This window comes from Lactuca serriola, chromosome 6 (genome assembly GCF_051521515.1).
Source record: "Lactuca serriola cultivar US96UC23 chromosome 6, Lser_US96UC23_V15, whole genome shotgun sequence".
NCBI classification, from domain to species: domain Eukaryota; kingdom Viridiplantae; phylum Streptophyta; class Magnoliopsida; order Asterales; family Asteraceae; genus Lactuca; species Lactuca serriola.
Genome location: NC_136413.1, coordinates 150,730,078 through 150,744,803, shown reverse-complemented (window position 1 = coordinate 150,744,803; position 14,726 = coordinate 150,730,078). Strand labels below are relative to the sequence as shown.

Genomic DNA, 14,726 nt, shown 5'->3' with positions numbered 1-14,726 from the left:
GTTGACACTATTTTGTTTCTGTGCCATTCCAATTGAGTTAATTATGCATGTGAGTTCTATGAGTTCTCATTTGAACGCATAAAAGGCAGGCACCTTGATCAATGGAAAGTACATTGATAGGAAAGGGTGAGCTGTTTAACTACTTGGAAGACATGGTGGGCAGCTGTGTTACCATAAGGCAAGAAGTCAAGATTAAGGAAGTTCGGTCCATATGAGTTTGAATTTGTCGTAAACTTTGGTTTTGACAAATTCACATGGATAGGAACACATACACCATTAAAATCTAAGTGTCATAAGATTCCCTCCTTCATGAAAATGACTGTGAGGAAATGCTTTCACTAAGAGAGATTTTAAAAAGATAGTGACTGTGAAAATTGGATTCTCGAATTCAATTATGGTTACGATATCCCTTTCCATGATTCGAATTGTGAGATTTGGCAATTAGTCTGAATTTTTTAGACACACATATGAGCTATCTAAGGGAAAGGTGTATAAGCTTAAATAAAGGATTATCAAAGCATTAGGTATTAGAAACATGAACTTAAGAAATTCAATAAGTATTGTTTTTCTGGAAGTTAGGCTGGTTTCTGAATACATGTCAAAGCTAGTGGGAGCATAAGTGTTATGTTTATAATAATTATCATGATAGTGGGAGCATAAATGTTATGATTGCATGATTATTATGGAAAGTATTGCAAGTTAGCAATATTAATTATAGAAAAACAAAAGTCATACTTTGCAAAGTTGTAAAGGTTGAATAGTTGTTTTGCTATAATTAAGGGAGAAAATATTATGCTTCATTTCAAATCTAAAGGCTTAGGTTGTGGAATGTTAATAATTTAGTCAAGGAAACATAGTGTGTTCTCAAATTTCGATTATGATTACGGCATTCCTCTTCATAGTTCGAATTTCGAGAACGTAGCACATAAAATATTATGACAGAAGATTGATAAAGTATCAAATCTTTATGTAAGACATTATGCATCGTGTTCCATACGCTTCGGGTATAAGATCGATTGCAAATGCTATAATATTTGACCATTCTAAAATTTTCCAAATGTCTAGCGCATTTAGAGGGAAAAAGGACAAGAATCGGTTTTGACTAAGATAATTAAACAACTATCAAAGGACAATCCAAAGTTCGCCTAGGATTGGTCGCTTGTGAGTAGTTGGAAGTATAGTATTGGATGGACCATATCGATATTATTATGAATAGATAAGATTCTATTGAGAATGAGTTGTCATATGGTAAGTATGGAAAGTTTTCCATATTGGGAATTGAATATTGAAAATCTATGTCTAGATTAGAAAGTTTTATGCAAAAGGATGTTCAAAGGAATGTACTTTGAGTGAGAGACATCATATCTAAGAAATTGTATTGTAACAATCTCCAATAGAGGACTTTGTAAAATCATTGGCAATAGTCATTGTGACTTTAGTGTAGTGACATTACAAAAGGATCATTGCATAAAATGTTAGAATCTAACATATTCCATAAGTGACAAGAATTTGATATTCTTTCACTTGTGAAAAGGATTGGAAGTTGTGAAATGAGTATGATTGGAAATGTGTTCATTTGATCTATTTCACAAAGTAAGAACCATAGGTAAAACATTGTGTGCATGCTAAGAGCATGGGACAAGTGTAATAATTCAAGTAAGAAGTTGATTAACTGAAACAACAAATAATGAGTAATCGATATGGTGATAAATAAAAGGTGTTTTATTTATGCTCAAAGGTTTGAGGCCATATGGGATTAGTATTATTCTTGTGTTTCACTTTGCATGTTTTGACTTCCTGAATAATTTAATTGGTTGAGAACAGTAAAACTATTCAAACGGGCCACAGTCGTTCATATGTTGGAAGTAGGTATGGATGAAGACTGTCGTGAATTGGTGTGTGGATTGTGTAAAGAGTATTAGACATAAGCAAATGTTTGCTGCAACGTTCATGAGTGCTTATGAATAAGATTTGAGCATTGGATTAAACCCATGCTCACTTGGATCACTCCATGAATTGTATCACGAGTGACTGGTGAGACGATAACATCTTATATTCTTGAAACCGAGATGTGTGATTTGTATCTTGCAAATTAGTTGCACATTGATAATATGTAAACGCACCAGTAACTTGGTGTCATAAAACATATTGTTGTGTGTGATTCGGTAAGTGAGTGCAAGCGAGCATTGAATCAAAGTTTATCCGTTCCTTTTATCCAATGAAGGATAAAAGAGATATCTTTGGCCCCCTCGATGATTTAGTGATGAAAAACGTAAATGCTCGGCCAGGCTAGGGCTAATTTGATTTGTTCAATTAGTCAGTCGTCATAAATCGGAAGTCGAGAAATAGTACAGAGAGAATGATTAGAAATCATGTCTCATACGATATCTAGAATGGAGGAATATATGATCCCTTATCTAAAGGACACGCGTATCTGATAGGATCAGAGTTGACAGCGGCTTTGGAAAGCTACGATTGCAGATCAGGATCTGAAGTCATACGCAGAATAGTTATTAGACTTATCCAAGTGGGAGACTGTTGGATTAGTGTCTAAGTCCATAACTATTTTGGTATGTACTTGACCCGATGGTGCATGGTCCTTTTGGGTTGCCTTCACCAAAGCAACTTGATAGGATGAATAATGGAAAGAAAGGATTAAATATTATTTATTAATATATTATGAGAATAATATATTAAAGGAGAAATCATATTGTTTAATTAATATTAGTCATGAATTAATAAGAATTAAGTTTGTGGCTAAAAAAGATTAATTAAACTTAAGGGACTGGAATTGTAATTATAAGATAATTGCAATTGGGCCATGGATTGCCTTATATTATAAGGTTGGACGAATTCTATGGGGAAACCCATTGGAAATCGTCCAAGGCCTTTAAGGAAAGGAGTCCATGGGTTTCTTAGGGCTTAAGCATCCAAATTAGGGTTTCCTTGTTTGATAACCCTAATAGCCTCACTATATACAGAACCCTTATGCTCCAAAAACGTGGTGAACTTGTTCTCTAGAGTTTCCACACGTTTTTGAGAGCCTCCTTCTCTTATCTTCTTCATCCTCTTGCTCTTGGTGTTTGTGAACCATTAGAGGAGTGACATTTGTGACTCTAAGCTTTCTAAAGTCAATACAAGAAGGATTTGGGATTGTTATTGCTATATAACAATCAAGGTAATATCTTAAACCCATTCTTATGTTAATATGATTACTTGTATGCTAGAATTAAGGTTTATAGTCTTGGATAACTTGCATGTACAATAGAGAAACCTAGATCCAAGCATTAGGGTTTGTATGAGCACATAGGATGTTCTTATGACCAAAACCCATCACTTCTTGCAAGAATGCACTAATGGTGATGAAATTAGCTCCTTACTTCACTTTCTATGCTCTCTGGTTCGTTTAGGGTTTCTCAAGGGCGTGTGGCCACAAATGAAGGCCATAAGGACCTTTAAATAGGGCTAAGGGACAAGGATTTAGGGTTTCTGTCCACAGCGTGGACTCGTCGAGTCGACTCTCCGACTCGTCGAGTCCATTCATTAATCCTAGTCAACAGTCGCGATCCTACTCGACGAGTTTAGGCGTCAACTCGTCGAGTACCTCTCCTTGACTCAAAATAAATACTCAATTTATGATACCTGGAAATCTGGATGTTACAACATCAGTGTGATCTGGAAAACTAAAATGGTGGATTTGTCTTCTGTTCTTCTATCTCAATTCTCAGTTGTTCAAATCCTCAATGTAAAATAGTATGTGTTTCACTTCTTTTCCAGTGTTCCATTATCTGTTAGGTTTAGCCGATTAAGGTTAATTATTTTCAATTATCAATTGATTACAGAATACAAAATTTCAATTGTCAAGTCTAGAATACTTATGTGTGGATTTTGTAATCTCCCATTTCCACAACTAAAAAATTTCATTTTATTTAAGTAAATCTTCCCAATTATAACTCCGTTATGGAGAAAACCGTTTATTCCAAATACATTTATAAAAATCAGAGTAATATTTAAGCGCATAATCTTCATTTTTGTTGATGAATGTGTACAGTCACACATTCGCCTTCCCATGATGATCGATGATACATGAAACAATAAACAAGTGGGTAAGCACAAACCTTAGTGAGTATCCCCTAAGATACCACATACGATAAACATCTAAGCATGCATCAGGTCCACTCGGGCTGGAATATACTGAGTTTGTTGGCCTACCACCTCAACCCAACCGTTCTTCCCGAGCTTCCGTGACTACGGCTTACAGCCAGTCCGAACCGGGTATCTTAGCCTACAGTACAAAGTAGGACCGCCTCAACCCACTACTACCATATGTCGACATATAAACAAACAGGATCAAGTAGGCACATAATAACAGGAAAGCAACATCATACAACTCACTATTGCCTAATAGTCCTAATGTTGTGCACTGTCTCGCTACGGGCTATCCTCCATGAAATGCGTAACCATAAGTAACCAGAGGTGAGATAGCCTCCCGAAAGATGATCCTACTGTAGAGCCACAACCAAACAAGGAATAGGCATGAAAGCCTAGATCAAGATTTCTCATTTTGTCCTACATGACCACATACAACCCCTAGGACACTCCACTTGATAATAACCATCAAGTATAGATAGACATACAGATCTACAGATCACTATAGCATAGAAACATCCTAAATACCAGGATACATATCTACAGATCACTACCACATAGCAACATCCTAAATACCATGATATATTTCTAACATATCATTATAACATAGCAACATACCAACTACTAGGATATAGATCTAACAGGTCACTACAACAAAGCAACATACTAATTACCCACAATCATAAGAATGCATAATTGTATATACTTAGAGGTGAGATAGTCACCTGAATCGAATAACTCTGAGCACTGCGATACGACCCCCCCCCCCCCCCTTCAGCACTGCTTGCTCCTACGAATCGACTAACACTAGAATCGGATAGAATCTAAAAGAATAGCCAAAAATCCTAAAGTTTGACCCAAGATCAAACTTGGTCAAAAAGTCAATGATCAATGAAAGTCAACAGTCAATAGACCCTCACGACGTGACCATCTATGGCTCACATTGTGAGCCACTATAGGACAAAATAATCGAGTCTGACCACCCTCATGATGTGACATACATCTTCTCAAATCGTGAGATCCGTCTGAATGCCATGTTGATTAAAAAACCTCTTAATCAATTAAGCTACTAATCCATCTGTTCTCAGAGGCTTCCTAACACTCCAAGGATCATAAAAATTGATGCTTTAAGGTCTTGTATGTCCAATACAAGACTTGAGCTCAAACTAGGATATTTATGAAGAAAATGAAGATAAATTCTCATGCATGAACTCCAACATCATTCAAACTCTAGATCTATAACATATAAGCACTAAAGGACCCTACGGATCCATAAAGTTTCCAACTTTATGGAGTCCCAACACCCCAACTCTTAAGATCTTGGATAAATATGCTTAAAAACATAGATCTAGAAATAAGGAAACATAAAGCTTGGATCTTGATTACTCACACTGGTCTACAAGTGTAGCTAAGGGGTGTAAATGAAACTTCCAAGCTGAAACTATGCTTCCATGGTGATCTCTTCCTCTTCAAACCACCAAAACTCCACCAAAAACTCAAGAAACACAAAGAGAGGCTAGGGTTAGGGTTTTACCGAGTTTAGGGACGTAGGAGGCTGGTTTGGAACCCTAAAATGAACTTTATGGGGTTTAAATATGATGGAAACCCTAAAAGATCATGGGATTACGCTGCAGCGCATCTTACGTCGTGATATCTTATTGCTCACATCACGAGCTCAGTTTAAATCAAAATCTTCATTTGATCACTCCTCACGTCGTGACCCTTCTATGGTCATGTCGTGAGCCTTGATTTTACCCAAAAACCATGCCTTTGACTCTTAGAAGCCTAAGTTGTAACACCCATAAAATTCAAGCCAATTTAAAACTTTTTAAAACATTAAAAACCATTAAGTTATTACAGTTTGTTTTCAAAATAGGTTAAACATCAGAATATCCCCAGAATCAAATCATGAAAATATAAAGAGGTGCACGATCACGCCTTCGCCTTGCCGTGATCATCAGAAGTACCTGAAACATAATCAACAAATGTAAGCCGAAAGCTTAGTGAGTTCCCCAAAATACCAACTCCATACAATCATTATCATATCATATAAACAAACAACATGCATAATGAGCCTTCAGCCCGACTGGACCGCCTTGTAGGCCTTCAGCCTATCTGGACCGCTCTCCGAGCCTTTGGCACGTCTGGATCGCCTCGCAGGGCCTACAGCCTATCCGGACCGCTCACCGGGCCCTCGGCCTGACTGGACCGTCTCGCAGGACCTTCAGTCTATCCGGACTGCCCTAGGTATGTTGGCCTTCAGCACAAAGCAGGACTGCCTCAACCCAACCCCTAATCAAACAATCATGTGCACATAAATATCATATGCTAGCATATATAATAGTCAAACCGATCTAACAGATCACTAATCATAACAACATCCTATAACCAGGATACAAACCTAACAGGTCACTAACATAGCATCATCATATATACCACGATACCGACCTAACCAGGATGTAAATCAATAAGCATATCATGAAATAACCTGGATACAAATCCAAAAAGGGCCGACATCGGTGCCTTATACCCTGTTGATATAGTGAGGACAACTCACCTCACAACTAGTGTTGAACTGGACTAAAAGTCTCTGATTGTCGTCTCACCGAAAATCCCGAACTATCCAAAATAACAATTAGTAAGTCAACACATGGGATATCAATCTTGACTAAGGGTTCACATGGTCCATTTTGCTTTTTCTCTAATTTGGGCCAAGACCAAGTCATCAAATCCACTGTCCAGAAGTCCATATACTTAAGGCCCATTATTGGCCCAATTTTCCCAATTGGACCCCAACTCCCAAATCGACCTCATTTAAGATCTATTACCATTAATAGCCCAAAAACATTTATTCAGAAAGCCCAACAAGGCCCATGTCAAACAGGCACAAAAAGGAGCCCAATCCCGAAGCCCAAATCATCAAAAGCCCAACAGAGGGCATACGCGGGGCGTACTTCCATTTTACATTAGCCATAATCGGGGTGGTTGACTCAGTATGCTGGGCGTACATAAATTACGCAGGGCGTACGTGAGGTTTTGACAAAACCCTAATAAGTGCTTAATGGCTTAAGCACTTAAGTCCAAACTCCAGATCCATCGACCAAATGTGCCTTAGAACCATAAACTCTTGAACTTTAAGACTTTGGACATCCAAAAAGTTCCTAATACATGATCTTAACCCATTAAGACCTTCCTACTACATGCATGGGACACTTTCAGCCAATTCGACATTATTTTTATCACTTCGGACCCTCTCTAGGGTCTGAAAGTACAGTTTATTTCGTTCAAATCATAACATGCACCAACTTGGGACTTTTGGGACAAGAAATGGTTCCATAAAGCTAGAATGGCAAGATCTACATCATACAAGCATAAAGTTTGGAGCTTTTTACCTCCTGGAGCTTCTATAGCACAAAGAAACCCCATATCTACAAGCTTGTCTTCCATCTCCAACTTCTTGATGCAAGACCTTCTTCTCCAACTACTCAAAATACCCACTTTTAGCTCACACACTCAAGAAAGGGGTTAGGGTTTGGGGAAAACGACTCAAAACTATAGAGGCTGAGATGATGGAAGGTTTTGAGCTCATAAGGATGTTTATATAGCACTCAAACCCTAAATATTAGGGTTTCCATCTGACGTGAGTACGCCTAGCGTACACAAGTGTACGCCCAACGTACTAGGGCACGCCTAGTACGCTTAGCGTACCTTATGTACGCTTAGCATGCTAGTCTTGTTCTCAAAGTTGCAACTTTAGGCCTTAGGCTCCTCATGGTTCGACTCTTCTAATCCCAAGGACTACAAATGACAAAATAATAATAGAAGAGAGGATTCATAAATACCTGCAAAATCTTGGGATGTTACATAAGTCGATCTGATCTGGAAACGGGGTGTTAGAGATTTAAACTTTAGAATTTATGAATTTGGGTTGAAACGAACTCAAGGAAGTAATCAGCGAGTCAAGGGTTTCAAGAATCAAATATTTCAATAAATCCATTACTTCTAGTATCCTATTTGTTCATTTGTAGTTGTCTTGGTGATTCACAATAAATCTTTTGAGTTTGTTGGCTCTTAAAGGAACTAAATGTTGAAGTCACCAGACCAACCCCTCTCTTCTGTAACAACCAATGTGCATGCCACATAGCAAACAACCCAGTCATCCATGAACGTACGAAGCACGTGAAGATGGATTGTTACTTTGTGTGAGAAAGAGTAGATTCTAACGAAATACAACCTCGTCACATTGACACTAAAATGTAAATTGCTTATCTGCTTACAAAAGGGTCGGGAACACATCAACTTAAGTTTTTTTTTTTGGCAAGTTGGGTGCTCAAGACCTGCACGCTCCAATTTGAGGGGGAGTATTAGATATAACATATCTTTATTTATATTTATCTTCTGTTATCTTATATACTCATCTAGTTTTCCTATATAAACCCTCTTTTGTAATCGTTTTAATTCAATTGAAATATACAGAAGATTTATTTGATCAATTTCAATAAAAAATTTATTAGTTTTTTTATGACCACATACTATAACTTTGTACACTCTCTCGCATACAAATAAATATGTTATATTTCTTTTAGGCCTTTTCAAATGCAATCTAGATAGAGTCTTTTACCATATAGGTGGTCTTTTTGCAAGGACTTAAAGGTACAGGAGATGACGAATACTCAAGAACGATTCTTTTTGAAGAGGTGGAAATGATTACGGAAACAATGCTAAAAGAAGAAAGTAGCATGCATGTCTCAACAAAGAAAAAAAAGATGTATCAATGTAGTGCTCCTAGCGAACCGCTTCTTAGCCCTTATATATTTATTTTTTGTATTTATTTATTTTAGAGTCTTATAGTATTATATATATGGCTAATGGTTATTTAACGTACAACCTTTCTAGAGTTCATAAAGAACTTGATACAAAGCCTTATGGTATGCATGCCATGAGTTCTTCTTGTAGGTGACAGGGTGGCCACAGCCGTGCACACCATCCCGAGTGCCACGACCATGGTGTTTCGTGGTGTGTGACACGGGAAGCAACGGACGAATCAGAAAGAAGCTTGAAGCATTTACTCTTTGATCATCTTGACTAGCCCTTAACAACTATATGTAATTTTGTAAAAAAATTCATAGTACCCTAGAAGTTTACTACTTCAAACCATTATTTTTCACACCATTCTTTTCTTCTTCTATCAACATTAATAAATACATTTTGCCATCTCTCTAACCATAGAACAAAACCTCAACACCCCAGCAACAAATCGATTCCAGAATCTCGACAAGGTGTTTTCGCTAGACATGACGCCACGTCAATTTCTAAGTTTAGATTCACCACAATGTGGTTTCATTAACTTGCTCCAAAGCCCCCTTTCCCACAACAAACACTCTTCCAACACACTTTTCTACAGAATTATGGTAATTTTTTTAGTAAGACTTGTTTTTGATAAAATTATAAAGTTTGAATTAGAGCAAATTACATAAAAGATACTAAGTTTACCTAAATGTTTGCCAACTTAGATCATATGTAGAACCACATCAGTTTTTTGTATAGTCAACAAGTAAGAAGATAAAACATGTGAACCAAACCGATCAATTGTTTAAATTTGCCACAAAAGTATAAATTTAATGATTTAATTGAGAAAAAATAAAACACAACATCAAAATCAAAATTTTGTGTCAACTTAGTGTATTTTATGTAATTTGCTCTTTAAATAACACATAGTATGTTATTTTTCAGTTTTACATTTTTAGCCCGAGTTTTACATTTTATTTTTCTTACAAACTTAAATTTAGTTATGAATATAGTTCAATTTTCTTTTCATCAAATTTGTACCCAATTTATATTCTTTTTACAAATTTACAATATTTTTACAGCCTTTTTAAACCTAGATTACAACTTTTATCTAAATTTCTTTGTACACTTTTATACAATTTTTTTTTTATAATTTTTTACTTATGTTTTTCACATTTCGGATTTTTTTCATATTTTTCTATACAAAAAAAAGTTTATAATAGGTTTTAAAATAAAAAAGATAAAATGGTTATAAAAAACTTACAAAATTTAAGAAATTATTAAAAGGTTAATTTTTTTAATAAAAAGTTTAAAAAATTAGTATAAAAGTGTAAAATAACTTTTAAAAGGTTGCATAAAAGTGTAAAAAAAACTTATAAAAAAATTATAATACAAGTTTAAAAAGGCTAACATAAAGTATAAAATATGCAAAAATAATAAAAAATAAAGAAAAAACTTTAATGATATAAAAAGTAAATGTGTAAAAATAATTTAATTTTAGGGTGAATTTTTTTAAAAAAAATGGACCAACTTCCTAACAGAATTTCATAACAAACCTTAAAAATTAGACAAAAAATATATAACTGAAAAATAACATGTTATACATGCTATAGCAGGTAAAAAAATGCATTATCTTTTTGTATAATCAATTAGATTTGCTAGAAATTTAATACAATTAGAACAGTTATTTCTCAAAAATAATATTAAATGTAATATTTTACCATTTTATGGAAAAACTAAGATTTTATTCTATTTATTTATAATATAATAAATTGTATATAAATAATTGTCTCCAGTTATTAGGAAAATTTTATTTTTATTTAAAAAATAATAAAGTGTAATTTGTAATATATAAAGTTTACTTGAAAAAAAAACATTGGGATATTGACACATTGCTTGAACTGTTGAACATACTTTTTGGAGATGTTGGGTGGACTGCTGCTGCTGCTGATCCCCTCTTCACATCTCTTTAACCTTCTTTTATTATTTTTATTGTTATTTTGTTTTATTGATGATTCAATATCGACAAATACATGACTTGAATTTTTTTTAAAGAGAATATAACATTTTGTAAGTTTTTATTAAATTATCATATGTTTATATTTATATAGATCTAATTTTTTAATAACAAATAACAATAATTCTACTACAAATTAATGGGAGAACCGCCCAACTCTGCTTGTGGATCATATCATATTACAAAAAAGAAACACTTCGAACCCGATTCCTTAAATGCCCATTACACAATCCCAAAAGTAGAATATTAAGCCTAAATAATTTAAGGATCATGCATTCATAAATTAAACAACTTGTAATATCCTAATATTGAAAATAAAAAATTGCTTCTTATTACATGTCGAAAATTCTAATCAAGTGTAGAGAAAAACCCTTTTATATCTAATTTTATTATTCTGTCATAAAATTATTTTTTCTTGATTGAAATTTGAAACATTTTAAGGTTGTGTTTGATGCAATACCGAAAAACTAATTTTAATTGAAAATGAAATATTATTTGAAAAACTAGTTAGCGAGATAAAGTAATAAAATTTGGTAAACAAAACTAATTGATATACTGTATGATAAACATAAAATTACATAAAATAATATATTTGGAAAACTATTAATTTATTATCAATAAAACTAATTTATGTATAAATTACTAATTTGGAAGATGAAATTAACATGAGTAGTACATTATGCAGTAAAACTTGTAAACCGAACTCAACGGCCACCATTGAAATTAACTTTATTGGCGGGTATAACCGTTTTCAGGTGTGAACTCGATGGTGGTTCTCGGCCCCTTCTTGTGGAATTTTGTTTTTAGCTTCAGACATACCATTCAACTTTCGGTGTGTATGTTCTTTATATTCTTTAAAATAAAATCTTACACTTTTTAACTCCAAAAATCTTGTATAAAACCCATCTCCATCTGAAACTTAAACCTCCCCTCTTCTCCCATTAACAAAATTTGAATTTCTACTCCTCTTTTTGCTTCTGGGTGTTCCAAAAATCAAATCTTTTTTAGTGGGGGAGGGTGTTCGATTGTTAAGAATCCGTTGAATATTTTGAAGAAGATGATCGTGTTGAACAACGGATGCATTCTATGGAACTTGCTTGCGATTGTTGAGATAAAATTCTGTGTCGAGAAAAGTTTTTATTTTTGGATTTTTCAGATTTTCAATAGATACAATACGGATACTTAACAAAACCGATAATTTTTCAACATTGTTGTTTTAAGTTTTAAGCTGCTTTTGATCTTGTTTTTGTTCTATATATAGTTTCTTTCTGTGAATTAATTTTAAAAAATATGGGAGGGGCGACATTGCCACCAGGGTTTCGGTTTCATCCAACAGATGAAGAATTAATCGGGTATTACCTTAAAAGAAAGATCGAAGGGATTGAAATTGAACTCGAAGTGATTCCAGTTATCGAATTGTACAAGTTTGATCCATGGGAATTGCCTGGTAAGTTCGATTTTTTTAAAACAAACTTGAAGCTTTTGAATGCACGCAACTTGTCTATTTTAATGCCAAACGAAACCTATTTCATGATCACTTTGAAAAAAGATCGGTTTTTGAGCTCTTTTGGGTAAAAAAACGAATCACCCAGATCACTAAACTTTTCAGAACATAATCTTGTTGCAGAATCTTTCTTTTTATCTTTAAAGCAACAATATTGGAGTCCTTTAATCATGATTCATGACATACTTTTTAATTGGTGTGTTAATTATTTAATTACAGATAAATCTTTTCTTCCAAAACGCGATATGGAGTGGTTCTTTTTTGTGCCACGTGATCGTAAGTACCCGAATGGATCGCGTACAAATAGAGCTACAAATGCGGGGTATTGGAAAGCCACAGGAAAAGATCGAAAAGTGTTTTCAAGAGATCGATCTTCTTTGGTGGGGTATCGTAAAACCCTAGTTTTTTATCGTGGTAGAGCACCATTAGGTGATCGTACGGATTGGGTGATGCATGAGTATCGATTATGTGATGATATTTCGGGAGGTGCACCAAGTTTTCAGGTATAATTCTCAAGAAATTTGTACTAAAAAAACACTTGTATTTTCATTATTTTATTGATTTACATAATTCATCATCAATTTTTATCGACTATTTAAGAAAACCATTTTTCCAGTTACTAGGGTTAAAATATAGAGAAACCCTCAACGTGCTTTTACAACTTTATTGATATAGAAATCAAACTAATAATCTTTATTGAATTAGCTACTCAGTTATTATTATAATAATTATAAAATAATAGTGGTATGACTAAATCAATAAAAAAAAATATATGAACGCTCGTTGTATCTTTTTGTATTTTAGCCTTTACAAAATTGGTAACCAACAAAAATGTTTTTTTAAAGGTTAAAACAAATATAACCATTGTAATATTATTATAATAAGGAAAAAAAACGGTTGAGTTGCTAAATCGATAAATTGTGAAACGTACATTGTATGTTTCTGTATTTTAACAAATTGGTGACAGAAGAAATGGTTTCTTTAAAACCCAAACAAGTTTATATAATGGTCTAATCATCGCAAATAGTTGTTAAGTCGCTAAATTGAATAAATAATGAAAGTATGGAATGTTTTTTTTTCTTTTGGTGTTTTGCGTTATAATTAATAATTTTGTTAAAAGCTTTAGGATTGAAGAATCTAATGATGAGTTGCATTTATAGGGACCTTATGCATTGTGTCGTGTGACAAAAAAGAACGAGTCAAAAATAAGCTATGTTAATAGTGAACCGAAAACCATGGAAGTTGGAAGTAGTTCTAATGGGGTTATAAATGAGCCAATGGTTCTTCAAACAAGCACCCGTATAGGCGATGAGAGTAATTTATCAAGTCCTCTAACTTCTTATGAGAAAATTTCTATGTCCGAGAACGAACCAACTTCATCAATAGGCCTCAACAATTCGTCAAGCTTTTGGGTCTCACCCGATTTGATTCTTGATTCTTCCAAGGTACAACTAGTCATATTTAACTCTTAAACAACAACATGAAATGACATGATATGACAAAACGTAGACTCTAGAATTTTTTGACATGCAATAAAATAGATCTAGAAGTGATGTCAATGAGAGAAAAACTACGATTTTTTTGTTTCACCAAAAAAAGTTGGAACAAGTTGGGATAGAGAGTTTCTCAATCTCTCGTCTACCCAAAAAAAAATGTCCTCATCCTCATCGTTGAAAACAAACCTAGAAAGTTTGTCCACTCATATCTAATGTAACAAATGCAACCTACAAGATTACAAAATGATCTTTAAGAATAATATTATTAAACATGTTTTGGGGTTTGTAGGAAAAGTCAAAAGGACAAGAAGGGCACTTCGGGAATTTCACAATGAACGAGATACCACACTCGATGAGTCCATGGCTACCTAATCACCAATTTGAGATCTCACCAAGTTCATCATACTCGAATTTTACAGATGAAGTTGAACTTGTTGATGATCTAAGTCGATTTGCATACATGTCACCATATTCAAGAAACCAAAGCTTTACAGGAATATTTGGAAGTGAAGATCAGTTTCCATTTGAGTTTTATGGATGAAGTTGAATATGTAGTTTCAGGAATGGACATAAAAATGTGTTCTTAATTTATGTTCTATATAAAGGTTGTTGATTAATTTCTAGGTGTTATTTGATGCTTTATAGTAAGAATACAAAAATACCCCTGAGCTATAATCATTTTTATCGATTGTTGCTAGGAAATGTTGTAATTGCTGCTTGTATAAGCTTCTTTTATAGAAGTCGTCTATTATAGAAGCCATCTACTGTGAAA

General features: G+C 34.1%; 1 protein-coding gene across 1 annotated transcript; it reads left to right on the top strand.

Moving 5' to 3' along the window:
- Positions 1 to 11,837: 11,837 nt before the first annotated feature.
- LOC145057090 (NAC domain-containing protein 71-like) lies at positions 11,838 to 14,726 on the top strand. The gene is made up of 4 exons (XM_079004857.1): positions 11,838 to 12,401; positions 12,678 to 12,961; positions 13,619 to 13,903; positions 14,244 to 14,726. Exons 1-4 carry the CDS (start codon positions 12,245 to 12,247, stop codon positions 14,493 to 14,495), a joined length of 978 nt encoding a protein of 325 aa, XP_078860983.1. The 5' UTR covers positions 11,838 to 12,244; the 3' UTR covers positions 14,496 to 14,726.